This window comes from Dermacentor andersoni, chromosome 8 (genome assembly GCF_023375885.2).
Source record: "Dermacentor andersoni chromosome 8, qqDerAnde1_hic_scaffold, whole genome shotgun sequence".
Classification (NCBI taxonomy): Eukaryota; Metazoa; Arthropoda; class Arachnida; order Ixodida; family Ixodidae; genus Dermacentor; species Dermacentor andersoni.
The window spans coordinates 30186004-30213761 of record NC_092821.1 but is presented as its reverse complement, the minus strand read 5'-3'; the positions used below and the strand labels follow the sequence as shown (position 1 = coordinate 30213761).

At 45.5% G+C, this 27758-nt stretch overlaps 1 protein-coding gene across 1 annotated transcript; it reads right to left on the bottom strand.

Moving 5' to 3' along the window:
• Window positions 1-1451: 1451 nt before the first annotated feature.
• LOC126526203 (NPC intracellular cholesterol transporter 2-like) lies at window positions 1452-27758 on the bottom strand. The gene is made up of 6 exons (XM_050174144.2): window positions 27690-27758; window positions 27094-27235; window positions 26764-26950; window positions 6521-6619; window positions 4107-4285; window positions 1452-1938 (listed from the first exon to the last, which is right to left on the bottom strand). The coding sequence occupies exons 3-6, from the start codon at window positions 26858-26860 to the stop codon at window positions 1855-1857; spliced, it is 459 nt and encodes a 152-aa protein (XP_050030101.1). The 5' UTR covers window positions 26861-26950; window positions 27094-27235; window positions 27690-27758; the 3' UTR covers window positions 1452-1854.

The following is a 27758-nucleotide window of genomic DNA, read 5'->3' as shown; positions in this document are numbered from 1 at the left end:
TATCGTGCAATTTGACGCTGCTGCATCCAACGTGACGTGACAGCCGTGGCGATTAAAGCGGAGGTATATGCGAAGAACCCTTGCATGGTGTTTGTTCACTCTTCGTAACACAAGCTCTGAGTGCACCGCATGCAGTAGTGTTGGTAGCTTGGAATGCTGTTTAAATGGCAATATGGTGCAACGCTGTCTCGTCTGACAGCTGCCTGGTATGAATACATCGCGCTGCAAAATTTGTTTTGAGGGCTTCTAGAATTCGGTGAATAGGTTTCGCATTTATTGTATTATTGTCAGTATGTGTTGGCCATACAACTTTTATCCATTGAAACATACTTTCTAATTCGGTCATCTATATTGGTTTTAGAATTGTACGCTAATAAAAGTGAAGTGGCTTTTGAAAGCTCTTTAGCAGTGTCATTAATTCTCATCTTAATCTGTCACGGTCATTACCAGCCTGATAATGTTCACTTTGAGAGAGAGGCCACTGTTATAGACACACGCTGGCGCATAAACTGAGGTGAGCTGCAATCTCAGAAAAAGAAATTTGCGGATCCCACGTACTATGAGAATCGATGCAAGCGAAGCTTTGTACGCTGATTGCTTTGATTGGCGGTAATAATTGGTGATGTTGGCAGCGAATGTTTAATTTTTTCATCGTTTCGTACAATACGAAAGTGGTCAGCTTATGTTAAACGTCACCTCTCGTGCACCACTGATGTTTCTTCGCGTAGTCCAGCGAACAGACAGGAATACGTGTTGCTTGAGGCGTTGTTGTACGTCATTGTTCATAATCTCTTAGAGTAGAGCATTACCAATGCCTCACATGGCACATCACATCGTGGCAGAAGTGTCAAAATGTAATTGAAATATGGGGCCGTGCCTAATTCAACTAATTGTTATAGAATAGAATGTATAGATTGTGTACATACATTCGCAGTATGCACCACGTTTTTCTGCGTAGCGAAGACACTCCTGTCCCGCGCGACGCTTCTGTCAGGCCTGAGTGCCCTCGACGTTGAGTGGACGCTTTGGAGCCATTTTTCTGGCGCGTGTTTACATGCTCATTCTGCATACGTGACGAGCACGCTGTTGAGACGCCGGTTCCAAGCGCTCTCTTCAGGCTATGGACGATTGTAATGTTTACACTATCAAAGCCCAGCACCTGCATTTTTGTCGCACAGGAAATCAAACGCAGCACGTGCCATACGCACAGGCTACGCATCCCGGCCCGCGGTGGGGCCGGTTTGGATGTGTGGAGGCGGGCGCCATCTGCTGGTGTTGCAAGAAACCCAGCGGCACGCACGGCAAGACAATCACAGCACCAGGAAAGTCGAGAGTAGAGTCAAGAAGGCTGTGGGTTAAAACGTGTTCTAGTAGCGGTCCAAATGACGGACCTCAGAGGAATTTAAACATTCGAGCCAAGGAACGTAAATCACGACATCGCTTCGACTTCCTAGTGTGACGTGATTATTTCTTTATTCACGTTTTCCCGGACAGAAGTTGCCTCCCCACGAAACACAGGTGGAGGCGGTTGCAATATGCTGCCGTATTCTAGGCAGCGCAGGCTGCTATCAGAAACAACTTCACTACCAGTTTATATATACCTTGTATACTGCAAGGTATATATACCTTGTATATACCTTGTATACCTTGTATAGGTCATTCCTGGGTGCCACGAAAAGGAAATTTCATCATTGTCCATCGTTTGCAAGAACGAATTTGTGAAGACAGAGTTGCGAAGAATTGCACTTTTGTGTTTAAAGCAGGACCACGAGTCATTCTTTCGATCCGTGGACGTCATAAGTTGGTGAAGTGGCCGCAAAACGGAATCGTCGTTGGCCACTGTGACTATGATGTTCAGGCAATTTTCACGGGCACGTAGAAACAGAAGATCGTCGTGCCGTTTCCTGCCTTCAGTCGAATTTCCGATTTGACTTGAAGCTGCAATGAAGCGAAAAACATGCATGCGTAAGTGAAGTTAGTGTCAATAACCTTTAAAGGGGCCAGCAATGAAATCTCGCCGCCTGTAATGCATACGGTTAAAAAAAAAGTGACCGCGTCTCTGAAGTGAACTGTTGACAGTGGTAACCCCATGGCAATGCAATAGTAGTATACTTTTGTCACGTACTGCGACGGTCACATTCGCACAGTGCATTACGAGTTTCCTTAAGTTCCCGACTGCATCGCTAGAAGCTTAGGTTCCCGACTGCATGGCTAGAACAAATTTTCGCTGATATATAGGTGTTGCACAATTGCACAATTTTACCGCGCCTTTACGACAAAAGTACGCTATTGTCAACTGTACAGAAACACAGCGTCTGCTGTCGTCTTCTATGTGCAGCGTCTGCACATAGCTTCGATCGTGGCAATGTGCGTTGTCCTTTTGCGGCAGAAGCGCGGGAACGGCGCAGATCAGCTGCCGCCCGCAGTTTTTGAAAACGCCTTCTGCTCAGCAAATATCGTGCAGGAAAGACAAAGAAGCACTTACAAGATAAATTTCGTTTGAACTAGTTGATTTCAACAGCCGCCAAATACGAGAATCTGGTCAGCGGAAAGGCACAGGCATTGTTCACAGATGTGGGTGAGGCATGTTACCTCAAACTCTGACGGTGTGCCCTAGGAAATTTAGTGGTGGTGGCTCCCTATTTTGTTGCAGCGCGATCTCTGCAACCGACAATATCAGCAATACATCCAAATGTGCGCATTTTGAGAAAAAAAAATGAAATTCTGAGGTACGTATCACGGCACAAAACAAAGCGCGCCGGGGTGGAGGACTGCGGAATAATTTTGATCACCTGGGGTTCCTTAACGTGCTCCCAGTGCACGGTACAAGGGCGTTCTTGCATTTCGCACCCGTCAGGTTGCGGTCACGAATTGAACCCAGACGTGGTCCTTTACAGCGCCGCGTCTTAGCCACAAAGCCGGGTGTGCACATGTTGATGCGTTGTTTGTTAATCAATGCTCAAATGCAGATGATAGTTATGACCTTCATGTACCTGCAGTTCACTTTCTCCGTAAATTCGATGCTAGATTGGTCTTTGTATTAAACAGCCCTAAATATTTTTTTCAGAAGAAGAGCGCATTTTTCCGACGTAATGTGTGATCCATCATCATCCACCATTGAAATATCGGAGGCCGTGCTAGTGAAATGTAATTTCAAAATTTTTCTTTCTTTCTTTTTTTTTTTTTTGGGGGGGGGGGGGAGGGCGCTGTAGGAACATGGCAGTAGTCCATTCCCACAGCTTGGTGTTTCGCCTGAGATTGAGGCGTCGCTACTTATTTTGCAGCCTCAAAAGGTCGTTTCTTTTTATTTCCCATCGTACACAGCGATCTGTATAACCATGCTTGCGGAAGTCTAGTCGAAGCGAAATACTTGGTGCGTGCGCATGTATTAACTAAGTCATCTTTCGTTTGATAAAGCACCAGTTTTAGTTGACTCACTGAGGTGAAAACAAAAGGACAAAAGATTCAGTAATGCTTTATCTTCCGGTGTTGATAAATAAGCTGAACTTTTATTTTGTTACAGTTGCAAATGTACTTCTCGCCACATATCGCGAACAGGCAGACATTTCGAATGCAGCAGACAGGAGCAAGCTGTCATTAAACCGAGTGTTACCGCACAAAGCGCTGACATTATCAGGAGCAGGTGTAAAAAATATTATCTAAAATTTTCCCTTGACGTGGGGCCGGATGAACTCGTTGAGTATGCAGCAAGTCTACAATTAGTTCATTGAAACCGCGAGTACTAATTGAGTAGGAAGTCAGCTTGGTTCAGCCAGCGCGTGTTCAATTACTGAAAAAGTGAATTACTGAAAAATTACCTCTACGCTGTTTATTCTGAAATGCCAAGATTCCTTTTTTATTTTTTGCGCACACTAATTTTTAGACGTGAGAAGGGACTAAGACACATCGTCTCATCGTCCTTTTCAGTATTAACTGAAGCATATTACTAGGGGCTTCAGGTGACATGATACACATCGCAATAAAAGAATTGACTTGCAGCGACAGAAGAGCTGCTGCTGTGATTTCTTACACTTCGCCTTTTAAAGCACTGCTACGTATCATGACGGCATCGAAACATCAGCATTTCCTCGTAATGACAAACTCACCGTAGGGAATGACGGCAGCACTGAAATCTCCTTTGCAAAAGTGTACTGCTTTCCAGCTTCCAGCGGACACGCTAGACCACTTTTCGCGCAGGCGTTTTTCTTGAAGCCCGGCAGGGGCAGCCAGGTGCCGGGTGACAGTTCCCCTTTGAACGTCGCCTGAAGTTTGTCAAAGCTGGCCTCTGCGAATATTGCAGGCAAAAAGTAAGCGATTTCGTTACTACTGGAAAAATGAGTCACAGCGCCTGTCAAGAGACTTCAATAATAATAATAAAGAAACTAATTGTCCTTCGCAGTTTGCATACATCTAATAGCATAAACGTGCTCGAAGGGTGACCACCCAATTCAGCTTTCAGGTCCCGTGCTAGCTTACAAACCTTTCTAGATTTAAAGTGAGGAGCACAATGCTCTTTGTAAAAGGACCTTTGGCCGCCTCATCTCGGTATTCAAGCACCGACGCGACTAGGTTATAATTTCCTTTTCTTTGCAAACAGAAATTAAGAACGTTTGCTCAGGCTTGCCCCGTTCACACACGCACGTGAAATTGGCTCATGAGCCAACTGCTCCAACGATTCAATTTTGATATTTTTCACAAATGAGAAAGATCACTAAGATGAATGTTCGGAATACGCTTTAGATTTCCGTAACCTTTATGTGAAAACTTAAATTTCTTTCGAGAAACCTTCTTAACTCGCTTAGGTGGGCTTCAGTAAAGGTGGACTTGGCTAAAAAAAGCGCAAGTATCTCCACATTATGAAACGTGCGTGGCTGGGACTGCCCCCTAAGTATGCGAAAGTAATCAAAGGTAACCATTTTTCGCGTCACCATTGTGCCCAAGCAGCGCGCACGTGCTGTGGTACCACCCACAATTCAAAAACTACTTCCTCTTGGAACTTCTTCACATCATATGATTAGCTGTGGCAAACACTGCAACGCAGCATGATGCGACTCGTCAGCGTCCCACAGTGCAGGCTAGCCTCAGTCTGCACACTAGAGCAAATACTTGACAGTTGCTAAAATTTACCACTGATCGATGGTGTTCTAATTCTGGTGCGTCTCGACGACACCAGGCTCATAGCACTTTCGTTTCTTCTCTGGAGGAAGCCCGAGACAAAGAGACGCGGTATTATTTTGGTATATTTTTAAAATACTTTAATTAGTTGTAAGCGATAAAAGAACCCGCGAATACCCGGATGCAGGACCAGAAGCAAGCACACACAAACAGCCGCCGGACTTACAACTTCTGGTCCTGCGTTTTGTTTTCGCTGCTTCCTCTTTCGTTTAAAATGTGACAACTAGCCCAGCAAATCACGCTTCTGAACCCCTTTAATTTAGTTAGTCTTGCAGTACCTTTTTTTTTTATTCCTACTGCCCTACCTTTAGCTGCCATTGTTTAACTTTAGATTTTTATCCTATGTGCTCTTTCTATACTTCCTGAAAAGTAGGCTGGCGTCATGGCCCGTCTTTACAGTGGCCAGTTGTCATGCCCATTCTTCTTTTTTCTCTCTCTCTCTCTGTACCAGCATGCGATGTGCCAATGTGCATATGTTTTGAAGCCATATATAATAATTATATTATAAAGTTTTACCGTCCAGAGGCTAAGAAGGAAACAGTAGGGAAAGGCTTTGAAATAATCCCGACTACTTGGGTGTTCATGAGTTTCACATGAAGATCAGCTCACGAACGCTTTTTTAGTATCGCTCCCGTCGAAATACGAATATCGAGCCGGCGGCCTCACGTGCTGCAGCAGAGCACCGTAGACTGTGAGCCACAGTAGCACTCATGAAGTGCCTGCTACAATGGTTAAACCGGTAAAAGCAAGAGTACGCTATAATGAGATTGATTTATTGTGCGCATCATTTTTGGACAAGGTGAAGGCACCTGTTTCGTCCCTGGCGCGTGGCCCACCTTGGGACACTTTTCCGAGATCTACTTTGGCCATGACATACTTTTGCATGTATAATGTATAAGTGAACGGATCTAGTACTACACATGCTGGGGATTAAGTTTCAAGAACGCGGTAAGAATATGTGATCCAAGGTAACAGTTTCTTACCTCCAAGATGCGCGATTATTCCGTCCAAACTTCTAGCTAGGCATATATGGCTTTAAACACACATTTGAAAAAAAGGAGGTCAAAAGAAAAGCGATCTTCTCGCACTTATTTTCTGATCTCGGCAAGTTGCACGGTTATTCCATACCTGTTTACCCATACCGCAAACTCGTCTTGACTTTTCGTCGTACAGACACACACACGCACACACCAGAAAGCATCTTAGGCTTAATTACACGACAGATCTCATGATGCCGACCTCATGATAATGAATCGAATACGGCGCAGTAAATCAATATACGCTATCGGGATGCAATGTCAGCATATCACTTCACGTTGTGCGTTGAGCAGATAGTGCTTCTCACCAGGAGTGAAGTCCACTTCTATGCGGACAGTCTTCCCTCTCTCGAACTTGCAGGGCAACTCTGGGCACGGGCTCACTCGCACTTCCTTGAAGTCGCCTCCTGGTGGAAAAAAATACACAGAAATTTTGTGTTGCCTCATAATGTTGGCTCTACACAAAGTATCACAGCGCAGTACGCCCGGATCAGTGCGTCTAAAGAGGAAGCTTCAGCTCGGGCCCAACTCCGACGCGGCCTATTCAAATGCATGTAAAACGCAACATATTTTACTGGGATAATGTCTGCACCGGTTATAATGAAATTTGTTGCATTTGAAAGAGAGAGTTAAGTTCTAGTGACTCTTGCAAGCGAAATTTCGATTTAGAGCCTGAATTTTGTTGAAAAGATTGTCAAAATTTGAAAGTCTGAAAATAAATAGAAGCACGAAGTTCACAAATTAATATTTCTGCATCAACAACAGATATCGCGGTTCTGTAAGCGGCATCCACTATAGCATTGAAGGCTGGCAAATTTCCTACGTAACTTATTATTTTGCGTGAATTTGTCACGGTATGCACAAGGGTTCTGCAAAAGCTGGATTTCCATATTAGTACATTTTTTGATATTCATGTGTGCCATGTCAATTTTCTCCGCTTTAGATGCACCAATAGATGCAATTCCCATAATTGTGATATCATTTTTCATTTCCGAGTTACAGAATTGTGAACTTGATAGTTTCGTTTTCTGATTATTTCTTATTTCTGCCTCTTTTTCATAAAAAATTGCCGACCTAAATAAAAAATTCGAAAGCAACAGTCACTATAATTTCAATCTTTCTTTTAAGTGCGACAAACCTCGCCACATATGGGGCAGTGGTTGCCGAGAAAAGCGAATTCTCCTTTTACATGTATTTAGACATATAGGAGCACCCGAGCTATAGCTTCCTCTCCAGACGTAGTCGTGGCCGACCAACGTTCGCCAGAGCAATTTGCCCAGCACTATCGGGATAACGCACGCGCAAAAATACGAAATTAGAGTTGCTATAGTGTCTACATATCAAATAACAACATGAAAAAAGGCATGAAAAAGAGAAACTCTGTAATGGCTGAGCCAGCGAGTGCTGACGCGAGACTGAATAATACGTGATACGCCAAAGGGATATATTTCGAGCGCAAACATGTGGCAGAAAATATTTCGCGAGCTAGGAGAGAGAGGATAACAACAAAGCCGTAAAAAGCGGTCACACAAACAGAGATTTCGAGAAACCATGTACACTGCAGAAGGGGTCATGGCCGGAATAATGAAACGATTGTATTAGAATTGCAATTCCGTCCGCTTGTAATATCACCAAAGCCGGCCGGTCGCGAGCCGGTTGACAAGAAACGAACAGAATCAAGCGAAAGGAAGCGTGGCATTATGACGGTTCATCTTGCGCAGCGGCTCTTTGCGACAGAAAGGTTGACCTTCGGACGCACTGTGCAAACGATTACGAAGCTGTTCGATGGCCTCGGCGACGCTCGACGTTTACGTGGTGGCTTCCGCATTTGGACGCCGTCTTCCGCATTTCGACGCCGTCACAGCAGTGGTAGCTTCTAATTCAGCCACAGGCAGCACTTTTCTCGTACGATGTGGCAATGAACTGTGTAACGAGGAAAACTGCTGCAGTGATTCTCAACCCCCGATTATCGAAGCTGAATATACGTTCCAATAAAAAGTTCGACTGGAGAGGCGACTACACGTAAGCGCCGAAGAATTATTTCGAGTAATTTTCTTTAAGTAATTTAAGGTGTTGCAAATGTTTTACACTGCTGTAATGGTTCTAAAAGTATTGTTTTGGCGCATTGGTGGGGTCTTTTTTTGTGCATGAATGGTGAAATCACGCCTCCTCTGATGCACTTGTGTGGTGCGTTCTAAGCGTGAATTGGCTGAAGCGGCGCCTCTTCTTTAACGTGCTTTACGGTACACGCACGGAGGGAGCCCGAGTGCCCGTTTAACGTCGCGCACAATGGTCATGTCATCAAAGAACAAGGTAAAAGCAGTAACTTAAGCACCGCAGGTAGCTAGTTTAACAAGTCCGCCCGTATTTTGTGGTTATGGATAGCACAGGGACTTACTGACCCGCTTTATTCAAGCTATCGAAGAAGGGCTTTCGCATTTACGGGTATATCCGCCGCCGGGTGGTGCATGAATCAAGCCCATAAGGGCACCGCTTACTTACATTCCCACAACTGCAGCCTACATACGTACATACATTTGACAGCAAAAGTTTACAGGCCGCGCCATCAGCGGAAAATGAAAATTTATTTCCGCGGTACCGTGCAAAGTCGAGTACTCTCAATGCATTACATTGGTCGAAAGGGCGCTCTAGGCTATGCCACTTTTCTCCGTAGTTTAGGCATACAGGCCGAATACCCTCCTGCTCGCGAATTGACATACTGCACACATAACCCACTTCAGGCGCCAATTAATTCAGTACAACGAAGTGAAGTTTACAGAATTTGGACTTCATGTGCGAACGCTATACAAGGACGTCAGATGTGACGTCAACTGTTTCATCTCTAGTATCCTTGTAAAGCACTCGTCCAGCCACTTGGAATACTTGCTGGATGTAAAGCAAACGCTAAAAATTAAAGGGAACCTACCACGTAATAGCATACCGATACAGCGAACAAGCACCCAGACGTCAACATTTCAATTCGCTTACCTAAATTATCTTGCAAATAATATTCAAATCTGCAGCCCAGGTTCAATCAGTGCTCCTTCGAGATGTTTGCGAAATTATTTAAATGAGATTTTCATCAGTTCTTTCCTTTAAAAGCACCATCTTGCATGACGAATTCTGCACGCAGTTCCTGAAGGCATGCTTAGTGCAATTTTAACAGGAAAGTTTGTTCAATGAATTTGCAATAATATTCGAATATCTGTAAAAGATGGCATGTTATTTCACAGCAATGACGACTTCGCAAAATGACCTCAGTGCCTACAATGACTGTAAAACGATCACAGCGTCTGATTAACGCTCATAAAATGTGACAACCACTGTTTGCATGTTTCGTTTACAGATGCAAAAAAAAAATGAATTTGGGCGGTAATCAGGGCAGCGGTTGAGCGCAAGACCTGCAGGCGTTTTGCATGAGCCCCCTGAATGAAGCTAACGACAGCGACATTCGTTCGATATAATCGCTGCCCGAGCCGACCAGGAGGTTCAGGCCTGGCTGTACATGGAGCGGAGTCACGTGACTGTGCTTACACCGTTTTCGCGGGAACAAGCGCACGAGCCGGCAGCCCGCGCATTTTGTTTTCTTGTTGTTGTCTTTTCCCCCGCTTGCGACGGTGTTACGGCAGTCGCTCTAGGTTATTAAAGCGCTCGCGGAGCGCACTATCGCAAAGAAAACTGAGAGGGCGAGAAGCAAGGGGAAGGGCATGCGGCAAGGGTAGCTGGAGAAGGAGAGGGTAAGAGAGGAGGAAAGTCACTACCAGGGCCCGCACACTCTCAAGTTCAACAAATGGCCACAGAGGGCGAAAAAATCGACCGCGCGGCGCTGCTAAAGAAACAGGCATAGTATACCAATTAAAATGGTTCCCCGTTGAGCACATTATCTCCCGCTAGAGGCGCCGTAGTAAGCGCAATTTTAACCTACAAACTTTCTTCAACAGTAAACGAAGCGTTGTTATTGCATGATAAAGACTACAAAATTATAATTCCTAATTTTACATTGTACGCTTAATTACCAACTTTGTTGTTTTTTGTCATTTTAAACGCAAAATAGCGTTCAGCATCATCGACCCCCCACGTGACCTCTGGCCTGGATTTAAAATTTTTACCGGTATGTTCGCGTGCGCGGCAGGTACGGATTCCTTGGTTCGTACATTGGTTGGTTATTTTGTGCTAACACCAGTTTACTGCGCTTCGATGTCTCGCGTTATTTAATTTGGGGTGTAAGCCTGAAAGCTAGGTTTCAGTCGTGAGCCATGTGGAACACGTCTGCATCGAAATGGGAGCAGGGTCCTGCTGCAACTGGGGACAGCAATACCGGTGAGTCGTTTGACATCACTGCTTCAATCGGTATGTAATTTATTCGTCTCGTTAACTTAACGAACTAGATGCTGCATTACATAAGGGCAGTCAGGACCCTCCGTTGCTGTTTCCGAAATAAACTTTCAGTTGCGAGGCCATCATTATACACACATTCACGAAAGAGAAACGATATCGGAACGCGCGTCACATTTTTCATCTCGTTGTAGCCGTAGCCATAAGTGACTGAGTTGCCTTATCAATATATTTTTTTTTCGAGTCCGCCGGCAACATCTTTCGTTCACAGAACCGAATAACCTTTTGATAAACTGAAGCTAAAGTACTGAATTTAATGTATTAAACAGTTGCACACATGATAATTCACCCATATTTGGTACCTGTTGGTTCCAAATGTTCTTGCTGTTCAGTTTGGCTTACCTCAGGACATCTATTTTTGCAGTAGTGAAGCGGTGCATCACGTTCATGCACAAAAAGAATGCATCATTTCTAATCGCTTCATGTCTTTCATCTATTTGCTTGTGAAATCAGCAGTGTGATCTCTTCTAGTGTATAAACGAGCGCACAAATGTACTTATTTGTGATCTTAATAACACTTAAGCTGTTGACATGCATTGTAGTTACGCAGACATCAATTTTACGGAGAGTAACCATAATTATTTACCATGCTGCTTAAGCACCCTAGAACAAACAGTACATTTGCATGTGTTCTGTAGTCACAAACCATTGCAATGTATATGTCGCACCTTTACGCATTTTATATTGCAAAATTGTGCTTATTCAATTTCTGATGCAGTCAAAATTTCTGTTCCAGACATGCAGTAATGAGGATGGCACCAGTATAAAGCAACACACTCCATGCACTAAACAGAAGCTGCTGCCTGCTACAACAAGGTCATTGTGTGGACTTTGGCTGCTACTACAAGGTAAACAACACCTGGTTCAGAAATAAATATGCTTGATATATGCTGTATTGGCTTGCTAGTATTGAGATACATGTCAGTTGTTTGTAGCAGATGACATGAACATTTGTTCATGTTTACAGTTCAGCATAATTAGTTCGAACATAAAAGAAAACACTACATGAGTTTGGATAATCTCTGCTGTATCTCATGTGCCATTGTTCTGCTTCAACAGAGTCTGTGCCAAGTACATCTTGGTCATCACGGGAGCCCCCATCTACACCAACAGGAAGGGGCTGGAGCTGAATTCACAATTATTATTCACAATTATTTGGATGAGATATCAAGTCTACGGACGACTGTTTCAAGAGTGAAAAGAGCCTACGCCATCATTCCACCAGCACGGATATTGGCCGAGTCATCCAGGTACCTCAACAACAAAAATTATTTGTCTTCAGATGTACCTGCAACCTCTGAACAAGCACAGATGACGCTGGCTAAGAGTGTTCTGTCAGCTTGCCCTTCCTTAGTGAGCTTCCTGGCCTTGCCAGTTCTTGCCAAGTGTAATTTTGTTTCAATGAATGCAAGCTTTTTCATTCCACACTTTTGTTAGAGATCATTCCTATTCCTCATACAAACAATAAAGGTCAACTGATTCTTTGCTCATACTTAATGCCAGTCACTGTCTAGTAGCATAACATATGTGTAGCAGTTCTTTCTAGTGTATGTTGCCATGTGCAATTCCTCTCCTGAAATAGCTGATGCAGCATTGGCGTGTGTCTTGCATTAACCTTTACACTGTGTGCTATGTAGCATTTAACTTTTGTTAATGTTTTTGGCTTTCAATGCTTGCAAGGTAGAGTGGCTTCTTTCTTGAATGCAAGCTTTCTCATTCCCATATTGAATTCCTAGTCTCATTCAGGATTGCTATTCTTGCTTGACAGCCTGTGTTTTTGTGCAAGCTACATTGAAGTGATTGATTGCAGAATCTGGTTTCGGCGCTGTCCGACTTGGTACTTGTCACCGTGTTACGTTTCTCATATGTGGGAGCCTGGTCAGTTGCACTGGGAAACAGTCTCTCGAGGCAAGCACCTGCTCCTACAGTCCGCACAGTGATATAGACTGCGAATTTACACGCACACCGTGGTTGGTGCTCCCCGTTCCGTCCTTTCCTGCTGCTGCCGTGTGCAAATTTTGCTTGTGGTCTTCCTCGGCCATGATTTGGCGTCAACGGAGACTCTCATACATAATTACATGGTTCTAAGTGTATGAAGTTGATATCCACATGTGTGGAAAGGCCTGCAAAAGTGACTGCAAAATAGTGATGTTCACAAAACCAACCATGCCCATATATAGAGAATGTGGGGCACCAAGTGTGAGTTACACATTAGTGGCATGCAAAAGAACAAAAAGAAACATGCAGGTTGGAAAGGTGGTAACGCTAAAATGCCGGGCACTCCATGTCGCTGTTGGCTGTGGCAGCAGATGCTTGCGTCACCCGATTGCTTCGCAATGCAAGCTGCTCATATTCAACGCCAACTGTCGGTGCAAACATGTGGGACACACTGTCCAATCTGCTTGCGCTGGTGGTTGTTGCTTGTTACCAGACTGCAGTGTGCGACGAAGGCAAGCACTATGCCTACAGTCGGACGGTTGAATGTGCCGCAAGCAACCCGTGTGCGTGTATGCTCACTGTTGTCATGTAGATCGTAGCCAATGCATAGTGCCAATGTATAGATTGAGCATTATGTTAGAGTATGCCGAAGTGATTGATTGCATAATCTTTTTTCAATGTTGTCCCACTTGGTCATGGTTGCCGTGTTACATTTCTGGGATGTGGCAGCCTGTTCAGTTGTATTGGCCAATGGCCTCTCGAGGTAAAGCACCTGCTCCTGCAGTCCACACAGTGACACAAACTCCCTGTTTACATGTAGTGTGATTGGCGCTCCCTGTTTGTCCTTTCCTGCTGCAGCCGTGGGTAAAGCGTGCTTGTGGCCTTCTTTGGCCATGATTTGGCGTGAACAGAGACTATCATACATGATTACATGGTTTGAAGTGTATGAAGTTGATATCCACATGGGTGGAAAGGCCTGTAAAAGTGGCTGCGAAATGGCGATTCCCACAAAACAGACCACATCCACATTGAGAGCAGGTGGGGCATCAAGTGCGAGCAACACATTAGTGGCCACCGAAAGAACAAAAAGAAATGCGCATGTAGGAAAGGAGGTAACACTAGGATGCCGGGTAGTTCATGTCGCTGTGTTGGCTATGGCAGCAGGTGCCTGCGTCACCCGATTGATTTGCAGTGCAAGTTACGGTGACTGTCAGTGTAAACAGGTGGGGCACTGACCAATCTGCTTGTGCTGCTGGTTGTCACTCGTTACTAGACCACCATGTGCGACGTAGGCAAGCACTGTGCCTGAAGTCGGATAGCTGAATAAGCTGTATGCAATTTGTAGTGCGTGAATGCCCACTGTTGTCATATGGATCTTAGCCAATGTACAGTGTATTGTCTGAACCTTATGCGGTGATTGAATGCAGAGTCTAATTTGATAATGGTCGCCGTGTTATGTTTCTTCGATGTGGCGACCTGGTTAGCTGCATGGGCAACAGTCGCCCGAGGTAACCATCTGCTCCTGCAGTCCACACAGCGACAAAGACTCCCAATGTACAAGCACCGTAATTGGTGCTCTCCCCATTCGACATTTCTTGCTGCAGCCGCCGGCAAATTATGCTTGTGGGCCTTCATCGGCCGTGATGTGGCGTGAGCGGAGACAGCACACGTTATTACATGGTCCAAAGTTGATAGCCACATAGGTGGAAAGGCCTGCAAAAGTGGCTGCAAAATGGTGATGCCCACATTGAGAATGTGGGGCACCAACTATGAGTTACACATTAGCGGCCCCCGAAAGAACAAAAAGAAACGTGCAGGTTGGAAAGGCGGGAACGCTAAAATGCCGTTTAGTCCATGTCGCTGTGTTGGTTGCGGCAGCAGATGCCTTGCGTCACCCGATTGCTTCGCAATGTAAGTTACGGCGACTGTTAATGAAAACAGGTGGTGCACTGCCCAATTTGCTTGCGCTACTGATTGTCGCTCGTTACCAGATCGCCATGTGCGGCGACGAAAGTGAGCAGTTTACGAGCTCGCGTTAATGGTTTCAGCGCATCTCGACATGCAAATTTTATTTCTGATCTTGTATGAGAAGGTGCACTGCTTTTTCTTCTGCCAATAAAGTCGCACGTCCTGTTCACTCACTTGTGGCTTGTTTGTATGGGCGTCAGTAGAGGCTCTTTAGTCTCCTGGCCATTAAAACGCGGCAGCTGAGGCATGCCGCAAAGCCAGCGAGGCGAGCACGGCGCGTACCCAGCGTACGGCACCGGTATAAAGCGGCCATATTAAATATTATACTAAAAATAAAAAAAAGACATTTCCGCTTTCTGTTTAAGTAGCGCCATCTGTCGGGCCCCCCGCTAAGTTCTATGCGCTGCCGCTTCTTATTTTCGAACCACTGTGGAAGGTACAGTTTCCCTTCTCTAAAGTTGTTCTTTATTCTATGTCACTACCTTCAGTTCACTCGTGGTGGTTAGTTCCGAAGCTTGCGCAACGACGCCTCGCGGATCGTGGCACCTTTGGCGCGATGCCGTGGTTGAGGATGGACACGTGTTTTATGCGTAACTCCCTTCTGCGTTAAGGTGACGCGACTACAGGCGTCAGCGATAGATTTCACTTCTGCCTGTGGCACCGAAGACAACATCAATGAGGAGGCAGGCTACTTTTGCTTGTGAAAGCTTACAGCGTTAGCTAACTAATGGTTTTGCATAACTGATGCCATCTCGCCATCTCGCGACAAGCGCACGAAAAAGAAAAAGAGATCTTGCGCGGGTGACGCACGCATAAGTAACTAGTGCCGACCTAAACGGAGACAGAGGCGACGAAAGCTTTAACGCGACAGCGTTAAGGGCTTCGCGACGCAGGAAATCCGGTGTCGGTGTTCGTTTGAGAAAAGTCATTCTGAACCACGCAGGCCCTTCGGCTGGCGATAGGCGTTACTGCCCTGATTGAATTTCTCAAAGTAAAATGCTTCTGAAAATTCGTAAACTGCGACTTTACACAGAACCTACAAACATGATAGCTTCGGAATATAATCTCAATATGCGAGAAAACATAATTCTGTTACGCGGAAAGTCAAACGAATTTTTCCAGCTGCTGTTTGAGGAGGAGCGGCGTGCCCCGCTCGAGAGAGACAGAGAGAGAGAAGGGAAGAAGAAAAGGCAGTGAGGTTAACCAGACTGAGTCCAGTTTGCTACCCTACACGTGGGGAGGGGAATAAGGAGTGAGAGAGAGACAGAGAAAACGTGAGTCGATCTATACCGCACTTTCACATGCACTAAGTTAGGTGTAGGCTGTCTATAGACGGGCACTCAAATATGTTGCCTTCAGGTAGTGAAAAAGCGCTCGAGCTGCTTTCTGGGCTAATTAACTGTGAGGCAAGGCTCCCAAGATCTTCGCTTCCGTAAATGGCCTGTGATCCAGTATATTCAAGGCACATTGGAGAATCTGACGTTGTGTGCCCCGCTCGGTTTCTTACAACACCATCCAGATGGCGATAGCCTCCGCGCATCAGGGGCAGCGGCGGCCGGAGGTGGGGGCGGGGGGGGGGAGGGCAAGAACAACACAGAAAGCTCCCCTTCGTCCATAGCGTTGGCCGCCAGCGTTCCCAGGAAATCATTACGGTTACACAATCTGTAGATTTTTCAAGTTTAAATTTCTCTCAGGAAGTTCCACATAGAGCACAACGTCAATTCCACAGGAGCCGTACCCCTCACGCTATTGGTTGCAGCGACGCTGAATATTTCCGCTACCTCGCGCTTCTTTTGTGCAATTCAAATTATACGTCCCTTTTCTTTTTGCCAGTAATCTTCGCCAACCTGTAACGATATGTGAATTTGCTTCACGTGCTAGCCGGGCAACGTACTTAGCCAGCAATTACACTTTTATGCTGCCGGAAAGAGAATATTTTCTTTCTTTTGTTCGCAAATGCATGAAGGCCTTTCCAAAGAGCAACGTCGTACATCCTAATCATGCCTGGTGCAGTCTCACTATTTAGTCCTCGTTTTTATTTGCTGCGAGTGTCATTTCTTCGTACTTAGTTTCATACTTCGTAATTGGTGTTTATGCCCCAAACAAAGAAGCAGCCAAACCTTCGCCATCTACATGCGTAACTGCCATTATTGCCCGACATTGGGATGCAGACTTGTGTTCGTCGTGCGGGACTGGGATATAGAAATACGGACCCTTTTTGCGGCGATCCCGCGGGCACGGCCATCTTTGATCACGTGGTGACGCATCCATTGCTTGCCTCCGCACCCTCCATGTTTACAATGGGTGTGCATGACGGTTGGTGCGGCTCAGCAAATCTCTGATTCGGTGGATATCGTGTACGTGACTGGGTGAATGACATGAAGCTTTGGCTGCAGCTTTAGGGGACATGTAAGGGCTTTCTGAGCTCAGTGAGCCTTGTCCAAACGGTGCGACCCGCGCATACGGTGCATGTATACAGCAAAAGCGACGCTATGTATGTATTCCAAACTGTCCGAACTTTCCCCTTATGAATTAAATTAGCATGAGTGTATTTAGCTCTTCGTTTTCATCTTAGCAAATACTTTTAGGCAGTGACCTGTCGCGTTTCTAACTGAGTAATGCTATCCTGGTGGTCACTATCCGATTGGTTTATTTTCTGCCTTATCGCTCGCGTGTGTATTCAGTTGCGATTGATTTGTTCTTCCTGGGCACGAGCCTTGTAACGTAGATGTTCTGTACGCTGTTGTAGCTTGTAGCAAATACGTATTATCGCTAGTCACTAGCTTACCCTGTGGACCGTTACGAAACGTTCAGCCTCGCGTATTTGTGTGCTCTCGTTGTAGTCGCCGTCACCCATGCTTCGGCACACGTATTCAAGCTTGCGCCCCTTCACTTATTATTGACGCGTCGGCGATAGAGCGCGTGTAAGTTTGCGTACGCGTTGGGGCAGAAACGTGTCGATAACGCGCGAGAAACTTACTATTCCAGGAAACGGCGCTACTCCCTTAGACACTGTGTAACGAGCGGCACTCACTCTTGCCGACGCTCCATAGTTGAAGTCCTTGGTTTGAAGGTTAGCGATACAACGCTGGCGGATCACTGAATTTTGTCACCCGTGAATACGTGCATCGCGAGGGGCTGGTAATATAGGCATTCCTTACCTAGCAGCGGCTCGTTATAGTGGCCCCACAGATTCATTGCATTCCTTAAAATGCTAATCACTGTTTTTACAACCAAGTACCGCACATGTCTTCCGTCCACCGCTCCACGTTTTGTAGCATGAATAGAGCATAGAGCGTTAGCGAACACCCAGTTGCTTTTCCGACATCTGATCGCACAGAAGCATAGCACAAGTTACAGTCGTTTCGTATTCCTGCGCTTTCGCTGTGGCAACGTGTGATGGATGGATGGATGGATGGATGGATGGACGGACGGACGGACGGACGGACGGACGGACGGACGGACGGACGGACGGACGGACGGACGGACGGACGGACGGATGGACGGATGGATGGATGGATGGATGGATGGATGGATGGATGGATGGATGGATGGATGGATGGATGGATATTATGAGTGTCCCATTTAGAACGGGGCAGTGGGCTGCGCTACCAAGCCATTGCTTTTATACTGCTTAATACCCTACCTAGCTTAAAAAAGCAAAAAAAGAAAAAACCCACGGTGAATTCCCATAACAAAATTTTCTTACCCCCTATTGCGAACTTTGTTTTTGTACGTTTTCATTTTTTGCGGTTTCCCTTATTTCTCTTCCCACAATCTTTCAATCGCCCTTTACTAATCACTATTGCGGACGTGCTTACTGTAACGCTGCTCTCGCTGAACACAAGGGCTTTAAGGAGGCCACTGGTGCCTAGATGGACAGCTGGGCAGATATCTTCACATTCCAATAATACATGCTCCATCGTTTCCCTCGCTTTACCGCAGCAAGCACATGCTTCTTCTACCTTCCTATATCTCGCTTTATAGGTGCTTGTTTTAAGGCATCCTGATGTCGCTTCTAAAAGTAATGAGCTTTCCTTTGAGTTTTCATAAATTGTTTATTTCCTGATTTCGTTCCTTCCTCTCAAGTAGTTACTCATAGCAGGTTTTATTTTTTCCATTGCCGACACCCATGAGATTATTCCAGCCTCTCTGACTTTCCTGTTGACGTTCCTTGTCGCTGTGTTGCTCACCCTACAGGTCGCATACTTGCTAACGAGCTTCCTAGTTCATTCCCTCCACTGTGATTCAATGTTTTTCCTGTAGAAATACTTCAACACTCTCCAAGCCCATTTACTTTCTTCCGTATTCATCAGTCGTTCTTCATAATCAATTTTACTGCGAGCTTCCCTCCTTTCAGAACTTCTCCAGCCCATATCACCCTGCACAGCTTCATTTGTAGTATTCCCGTGAGCGCCCAATGCTAGGCGTCCCACGGACTTTGGTTGCCTTCGAGTCCTGATTGTACTCCTGATTTCAAGCTAACAACCACATTTCCAAAAGTAAGTCCTGGAACCATTACACATTTCCACATACCTCGGAGGACCTCGTACCTATTGTATCCCCATAGCGCTCTGTGCTTCATTATGGCTGCATTTCTCTTCCCCTTTACTGTTAATGTTTTTTCGTCTGTTTCCATATACCTATTGCCTTCGTTTATCCATATACCAAGGTATTTGTATTCTTTTACCCGAGGTAATTGCTGGCCCTGTATTGTCACTGTCTGTTCATGGTTTTCATTGAATACCATAACACCTGATTTTCTAACGTTAAATTTCAAACCTAAATTATCGCCTTCCTCTCCACAGATATTAGCCAGACGTTGAAAATCACTTTGCTTGTTAGCTAGCAACACAATGTCGTCCGCATAAAATAAACCTGGAAGCTGCTCCTCTACTACTGCATCCGCCTCTTCGTATGAGAGCTTAAACCCGATATTACTTCCTTCTAGCGCCCTCTCCATCCTCACCGTGTACATCATAAACAGCAGAGGGGATAAACGACACATCTGCCTCTGTCCCTTGCTGATACCAACTTTCTCCTCGCTCCTCATCCTTTCGCATTCAACGCAAAAGGTATTTTCTATGGAAATATTTCCGAAAAGCTGTAGACGATCGTCGCCTAAGCCTTCCCTTTCCATAATATCCCCAAAATGTTGCGGTCAACGTTGTCGTACGCTCCTGTAATATCGAAAAAAAGCCACATATAACGTTCTGTTTTATACACTTGATATTTCAATACACTGTGCAAGAAGAAATAAGCTATCATTCAAAACGCCTACCTATTCTGAAGCCACTCTGAAGTTCTCCCAAAATGCAATTATTCTCTGCCCATGCTTGCAGCTTTAACTCAATTGCCTGCATTGCTAACTCTTATATTACCGATGTAATAGTCAACTGTCTATACGAGTGAATTCTATCTTTCTCGCCCATACCTTTATAAATCAAATTTATTCTACTTTGTCGTTAACTGTCTCGTATTCGTCTTTCTTTGAAAGTTTTTCCACTGCTTTCACCAGAGATTCCTTACTTTTTGGTCCTAGTTCATTAATCTGCCTAATGGGAACCTCATCTAGCCCTGCGGCTGAGCGCTTACGAATTTCCTCTTCGACTTTCTTCCAGTTGAAATTTGTCAGCACCAGCCCCTTTTCCATCTCGTTCTCTTTCAGGCTCTTTTTTTCTTAGAATACAACCTCGTCATTGTCTTGCAAAGATCCGGCTGTTACGTTCCATTTTAATTTAATGCCGCTTCCCATTCCAATTTGTTTCCATCTTCGTCTGGGATACATGGTTGTATTGTTGTTGACTTCCTGCCTAATAATTTTATGTGGTTGCATACTATTGTAGTTGCGGCCTTCTTTTTCTCACGTATTTCTGACAACCAACGTTCACTTTCACCTTTTAATTATGCTTGCACCAGCATTTGAACCATGGACTTTTTCTCCCGGTATATTTCCCATTTACTGGTTACTTCATCCTGCGGTAACTGCGCCTTCTTTGCCTGCCTGTGCTCTCGAGATGCTTTCTGTCGTTCGGCGATCTCTTCTCGTATCTCCTTGTTCCACCAGCTTTTCGGTTTCTTTTTTCCTTTCCAACGAGCATGTTGTTTCTCGTTCCGTTTTGCTGTTGTTATTAAACTTAGAAGCTCACTATATTCCCACTCGTTACCTGGCCATTTGCCAATTTCTTCCTCGAATCTAGTGACTATATTTTTTATTTGTTCGGCGTTCAAACTTGGACTGGCCATTTTGCACTCCTTGCTCTCTTTCCCAACTAGATATTCCATTTTCAAAATGATGCGTTTATGGTAATTCCCTATGCTGCTATACCGTACCTCATCAATGACCATTTCTCTTAACTTATCGTGAATTCCTTCTGTCATCAGACAGTAATCAATGGTCGATTGCCGGTTTCCCATTTCCCACGTTATCTGCCCTTCACACTTAAACCCTGTATTCACGATAACGAGGTTAAGTTGCTCACAAAAGTCTACATTGACTTCCCGTTGTTGTCGGTATAGCCATCTCAATCCTGTATGTGGGCATTCATGTCTTGTAATAGGATAATTTCGTCATCATTCCCGAAACCCCTAATATCAGCACATACGCATTCCACTAACTCTTGGTTCTTTTCTGTGCAGTTATTTCCGGTCAACAAATACATTACGCCAGGCCAAGTTTTTTTTTTGCACACTCATTGTACCTGATAGCCATAGATGCTCTTGATATTGTGAATGTACTCTTTTCCATTTGGCTCCCTGATGGATGAGCATTACGACTCCCCCCCCCCCCCCCCCCCTTTCTTTCCGACTTAGTTCTGTTGCACCCTTCCCAAACATAATTCTCAATGACAGGCGGCTCTTCCGAGTCTCCAAGGTGCATTTCTGTACCCGCATACACCCCTATTTGTTCTCTAACTGCTCCTCAATCTCTGCCCACATTGCCTTTCTTCTGCCGCCGAGCGTGTCGATGTAGCCTATTGCATTGGGAGCTCTCTGTCTTGTTTTTCTCCTTTTTCTGTTATTGAGGGCGATGCTATTCTGAGGTTCCCCTAGGGGACCTTCTTCATTACTACCTACTGTGGCCTCCTGAGTGGGCCCCCTAAAAAGCAACAGCGTGACCAGCAAGTGGCCAGCCCACTTCTCGTCCAAACCTGTAATTGAAGTGGACCCCGTCTCGTTGAAAACCACCACACCTTCTCGCTTTCGGTGGTGCACCGTCGAAAGCACCATCTCGTTTCTCCGGCGCAAACTGCTCCGCGAAAAGGGTCAATCTGCGGCAACTTTGCCTCTGTTGGAGCACAACTTGTGAAGCGTTACCGATTTCATGGCTCGTTTCTGCGCGTTTGACGCAATCTCGTATATGAAGATCAAAAGAAAGCTTGCAAAAACTTCCGTGTACTAACGAATACGTGGCTGGAACATTTCCAAAGTGCCATCAACAATTTCTCTGACGCACCAGCATGTTGGTAAAGTGCCATAACAGAGATAAATTGAGCTGGTACGCGAGTCTCTCCTTTTTATTGAAAGGGCGCTTCAGTTTTCTCGGGCATATTGCTTTACAATCACTACGAAACAATCCGTGGGTGACTGAACCAGCTTTAAACAGATCATTTAAACGACATCTTGATTTAAAGTAGTATAAACGAAAAGGATGCAGCTAGTTAGAGGACGTCAAAAACTGCGCGATAACTGCCAGAAAGCGTTCTAACTGACGCGAATTATGTTTAAATTTTGAAGATTTTGCGCGCAACATTAGAACAGGGGCATGGAACAGTAGCCATAGCTTTCAGCTATCACTTCCACAATTCGCGGCGCAGTGACTTCTGACGGAACCGACCAAGAGCACTTCGAATTAACTTGCGTGACACACTTATCACGCTGATTCTGGCAATTATATATATGCAACTTGCTGAAACAACAAATAAACTTTTGTTAAAAGTTTATTTCTCAATGTCCTGTAATTTCTCATGTACGCTCTGCAGTTCTTGTGTGTGCGCGTGCGCGTGTATTGAGTTTTATCACAATCGCGTCTCGGGCAGGCCATACCTGGGCAAGCAGTGCAGCTATCATTTAGTGTTCTTTTATATTTTTTTTCCTTAGACTTAGTACTAATTTTATACCCTACATATTCTTCGGTAGACTGATGCACACACGTATGATAGGTTTTCGGATGACTACATGCAATGCGTCTGTAAATGGGCCTACAATTGTTTTCAGTGTCAACGTTCAATATTGTAGCCACTATAGATTCCTCAAGCATATATATTGCATGAAATATTGATGTGCATGGGGTGAGCTGCATAACGAGTATTTAATAAAAATGTGTTCGAAATTCCTTATAAACATAGGGATGATGAAATAAGTGTTTCCTCTCGATTGTTATTTACCATCGAGGCGCAGATTTTAAAATGACCAGATGTAGTATATACTCAAGTAATGATGCAAAAAACAGGCTAACTCCTTTTAAACGAAACGATGCCTGCAATTTATTCCGGTGAAAGAATTGAAGCGTACCACACGATGACCGTTTCCAGAATTCCAGAAAACTCGACAGCAAGATTTTTTCCGGCGCTGTGAATTGCGGCCAATTTCAGACAGAAAATGGAAACTGAACAGCCGAACAGCGCAACTGTCCCACCTTTAGGCCACTAGTGAAAATACCGTTTGTGCTTCACCGGGGGGCAATCATCAAGCAAGCGCCCTTATCAAACCGCTCTCTCACTCGCTTGTTGCTTGGCCGATGGTGAGGCGCAAGTAGTCACCTCACTCATGGGCGTCTACTAATAAAGTGACAGCTGCGCCCGTTGGCTGTTCAGTTTCTGTGTGACATTGGCTGGAATTGATCATGCTATCAAAAATGGCACCTTCAAGTGTTCTGGAATTCCGGAAGCGGTTATCAGCTCCACAGGTGGTGCTCCTCTATTGAAACCAGTCGCACGGCTCTTTTGGTTAAAAAGTGTTTTGGTTCAATCTGCACAATTATTTCAGTATTTACTTGGCCGAATCATGTTCAAATGTATGCGGCTGTGGTAAAATCAATCTACAAAAAATAATCTAAACACGTAACCTTTCCTATTTTGGGGAAATTTAGAACACATTTCGTGACACACCCGCATACTGTGATAAAGTGAGTATTTTTGTCTAGCTTATGGTGTGTTAGAGTTTGACTCAATAGTCAGCTGACGCTAAAAGATGGAAATTTTGCCATGTCGGACAAATGGTTTTTGCTGAAGTGTTTAGGCTGGGTGGAATGGCAGACATAGCAAGGAACGCCATCAGAATGTTTTTCTTTTATTTGCTTTGTCTTTACACCATATAACGATGTGAAATGGTTGGAGCCTCACAGCACGCCGCTGATACGCAACTTTCCAAGCAAGAAATGTATGTGTTTTGATGTAATTACGCATCAATGCGAGAACATGAATTGGTTGGGTGTGCGACCCCACCGCCATCAGAAAGCCGTGACTATAAAACGGCCCACAAATTACGTCATTCTCCCAACTAAGAATAAAGTCGCACTTTCGCCAGAATGGCGAAGCATTGATTGCGATAGCAAAGAGGTAGGCAGCTAAACGAAGTAAGGATAGTAGTTTTATCATCCGTATTAACTTGGAAAGATTCGCTTACTAACTGAATTAACAAGCATGGTTTCAGCCCACACAAGCAAACATGAACACCTAACACTCGATGAGCGCGGACACTGGCTATTAGAACACTCGTGTTAGCAAGCACGACAGCAGCAGCGAGCAAAGTGACCTTCGTTCTGTCTATCGCTTCAACTCAAGAGCGGCGAGATCACTGCGCGAACAAAGGTATGAGCCGTCTGCAGATCCCTTTTAGGAATGGTCAATTAATTTTTTTTTTATTCAATTAACCATTATACAGTCATCGATTTAGCCTTTCATCGGTTAATCGCTTCGGACAGAGTGTTTTTGATCGAATAATTCATTAATCGAAATTTTTGCCGGGCACGTTAGAACGTAAAACATTAAAAACGTTGAACCATGGTTATATACTTTGCTAGAAACCTATTTCAATGTTTGAGAGGTGGAACCAAGTTAGAAATAATAGTGTATAACGTTTGATAAAGAATAATCTTTAATTTGTTAAAGACCAAGTAGAGTAGGCTCTAGTGGCCTTAGAAAAGATTAACAATATATGACATAAAATGGCAAATTGAACAGATATAAACAAGATACATGGCGCTAATGAATCCCTACACTGCACAGTAGAACAAGCATTCAGAAAAAGGGCAAAAGTTAAAGGTGAAGTCATACTAAGGTGTGCAAGAAATTGCAAAATGCACAGCGGAAAAGACAATTACTGGTTTAGGATTTTAAGCCACAGGCTCTTTTCTATAGAGCGAAGGAAAGTCAATTGGCTAGGATGTTTGGGTGTAGGCGACAGCTTCTTTGAATAGACGCTCGGAAGAATAGACGCTCGGAAGCTATAGATTTGCAAGAATCAGCACGAACTAGATCGCTAGGTCAAATACATGCTTCAATCCGACGCGACTGCTGTGCCACGTCTTCAGTGGACTGGGAGTAACACGACGATCAATGACTGGGTTTCTACAGTAGGCCGTGAAATACGAGGACATAGGCTCCGGCTTCGGGCGGCATGAGAAGGGAGGGGAAGGGAGCGGAGAGAGGAAGCGCCCGGGCTCGACACCACTCGGGACTCGCAAAAGCAGTCGTCGATCGCTCCTCTACCACGGCCGCGCCGTCATTGCTCGTGCTCTGCCACTCTAGTGCGGTTTCAAAACTTTGACGCCAGTTCTGTAAAACTCTAGAAAACGATTAACCGAACATGTCTAAACGATTAGGTCGATTAACTGAAAGGTGGACATCGATGACGATTAATCGCTTTGCGGGATACTTTTAACCGATGAATCATTCATCGATATTACCGACCCTAATGTTTTTCAAGACAGGGCCCACGCGTCCGCGCGCACTGTATCAAAGCCCCGCGCACTGCGCAAAGTACGTACTTGTTGGTAGAGTTGAAGCCGTCCCCCCCCTCTCCCTCCTCTTCCCCAAGGTGGTGGCAGCTTTCCCAAGCTGCCACCGCGCTTTCCTCCCTGGAGAGCGCGAGATCGAACCGCGATCGTTGGCTCCCCTCGCGTCCGTTGGCGAAATACGCTGCTGCTGCCGAGGCCTTATTCTTTTGTAAAGCGAGTAGGCTATACAGGCAGCGATGTCTACATTATTCGGTAGTGGCTAGTAATGGATATAGCACAGAATTAGTGTGGCCTTCAGTTAAAGGCAGCATATTGCCTTAGAGCACACGCGCATATGCCTCTCTGGCCAATGTGGAAGTTCACGGCTGTGCAACGGAGTTCTTGTGGTTGTTACCATTGGCACATCGATACTCTCCTGTGCAGTGCATTGACGCAGCATCAACCACTAATTCTCGTCTTGCGCGTTAACAGTCAGCCGCAGTGTTCATACGAAAAAGGCGGTCCAGCCGGACAAATCATGCATATAACCTTATTTTTTCCCGTCGAGCGTCGATTGTCGAGGGAGGAAATTCAGCTGGCCCTTCTCGGTTAGAAGTTACGTGAAAAGGCCACGGCGTAATCCAGCATTTTCTCTGAGGGCGTGCACGATAGACTTTTGCCCCCCACTGCACTTCTAACATCCTAATTCTTGTATATATATATATATATATATATATATATATATATATATATTGTGTGAAGAGCCATATTTCAGAAATGCAAATAGTGGGGGAATGAATATAGTATAAGGTAATGCTGTTAAACGGCTTAGTTGTCTCGCATATTCTTCATTGCTGCCCCCCATCGCTATGTTGGCGCGCAGAGAGAAGACGCAGACGTCGAACACACTGAGTGTTTGTGGCGTTCAGCGCTCCCGGTGCGCACATATCCTGCCTCTGTACAGTTTACATTGCGCCTGAACGGAAAACATCGCGCACCCAGGCGCCATCTAAAGAAATAAGGGCGGTCGTAGCTAGCCCAGCAAATTCGCTAAGGTTCACCACTCGGCGGGTGGGTGGAGCACACTAGAAGTTGGGCTGCGCAACACTTGGCGAGACACACAGAAACAAACACACACACACACACACACACACACAGTGGAGTGGTCTGTTTGTTTGATGGGATGAGAGCATGTCTGAAGGTGATGGGATGTTGAGTGGAGGTCCGCTGTGTGCGCTTCTATTCTGTCTATCCCGTCAAAATGCTTCGCAGTCCCACTTCCAGTAAGCCCGGCAGAAACCGCAGACTCACCGCACTTCTCCGGCGTGACGACGTCGAGAGCGGCCACGGAGTAGCCGGCGACGAGCAGAAGGCCCAAGGCAACGGAGCACGCTGAAGCACGAGCCATGACGGACGTATACGCACGGACCGGGCTGATGCGTGTCCTTTCAGAGCGTATTTGCGGACGACTGCGCGCGTTCTGCGCTCACCGCTTCCTCTTGAGACCAAAAAAAAAGAAAGAAGAAAGAATAAGAAACGTCCACCGCGTAAAGAAAACTGCGCCCGCTGCACGCATTATCGCTCGCTCTCCCCTTGTAACCTTAACCCTCTCTCTCTTTCCTTGCCCACCGATCGTCTTACCTAACAGGCTGAGTTTCTTCCTGTTCACGTCATTCTGGTCCGCTCTCCGAGACAGGGCAGTCGTCGGCGCCTTCCGTGAGTTCACTGGATCGCGCGATTTCCGCTTCGCGAACTCCCGCGAACGATGTGGCTCCAGGCAGACCTCGGGTGAAAAAAACGGGCAGCGAAATTCGGACACATTTCGCGAGAAGAGTCGTTAGAGCGCCATTCCTGGAATTCGTGTAATTCCCAACCCGCCCCTTCCCTTCTCGCATTCGATGCAACAGGCGACGTCATTCAGATCCCAGCACACGTGAATGCGTCTTTGGCAGCGACATCTGTCATGCCGGTCACATACGTAGTCCAAACATGGAGAGCGTAATTGGACATCGCTCGAATGCTATACCGCGCTTAATTAACGACGAGATCAAGGTCGACTCGTAATTAATGATGTTCTCGAAGGCGCCGCGGAAACGCGAACTTCATTACCGCAAACTCATTTTGGTGACTTGTATGTCCGCAAGGACACCACAACATGGTCGAACGATGTCGCAAGGGCGAGTAAGTTTGCCTACGGTGCCTCATTGTTGAGTCGCTGAACAATCTGAGAACGATACCTCGAGGTGGCTCCTGTCGGTTCTGCCAAACCCGTTGAAGAGAGTGAAATCGTATTTGAAAAAAGGAGC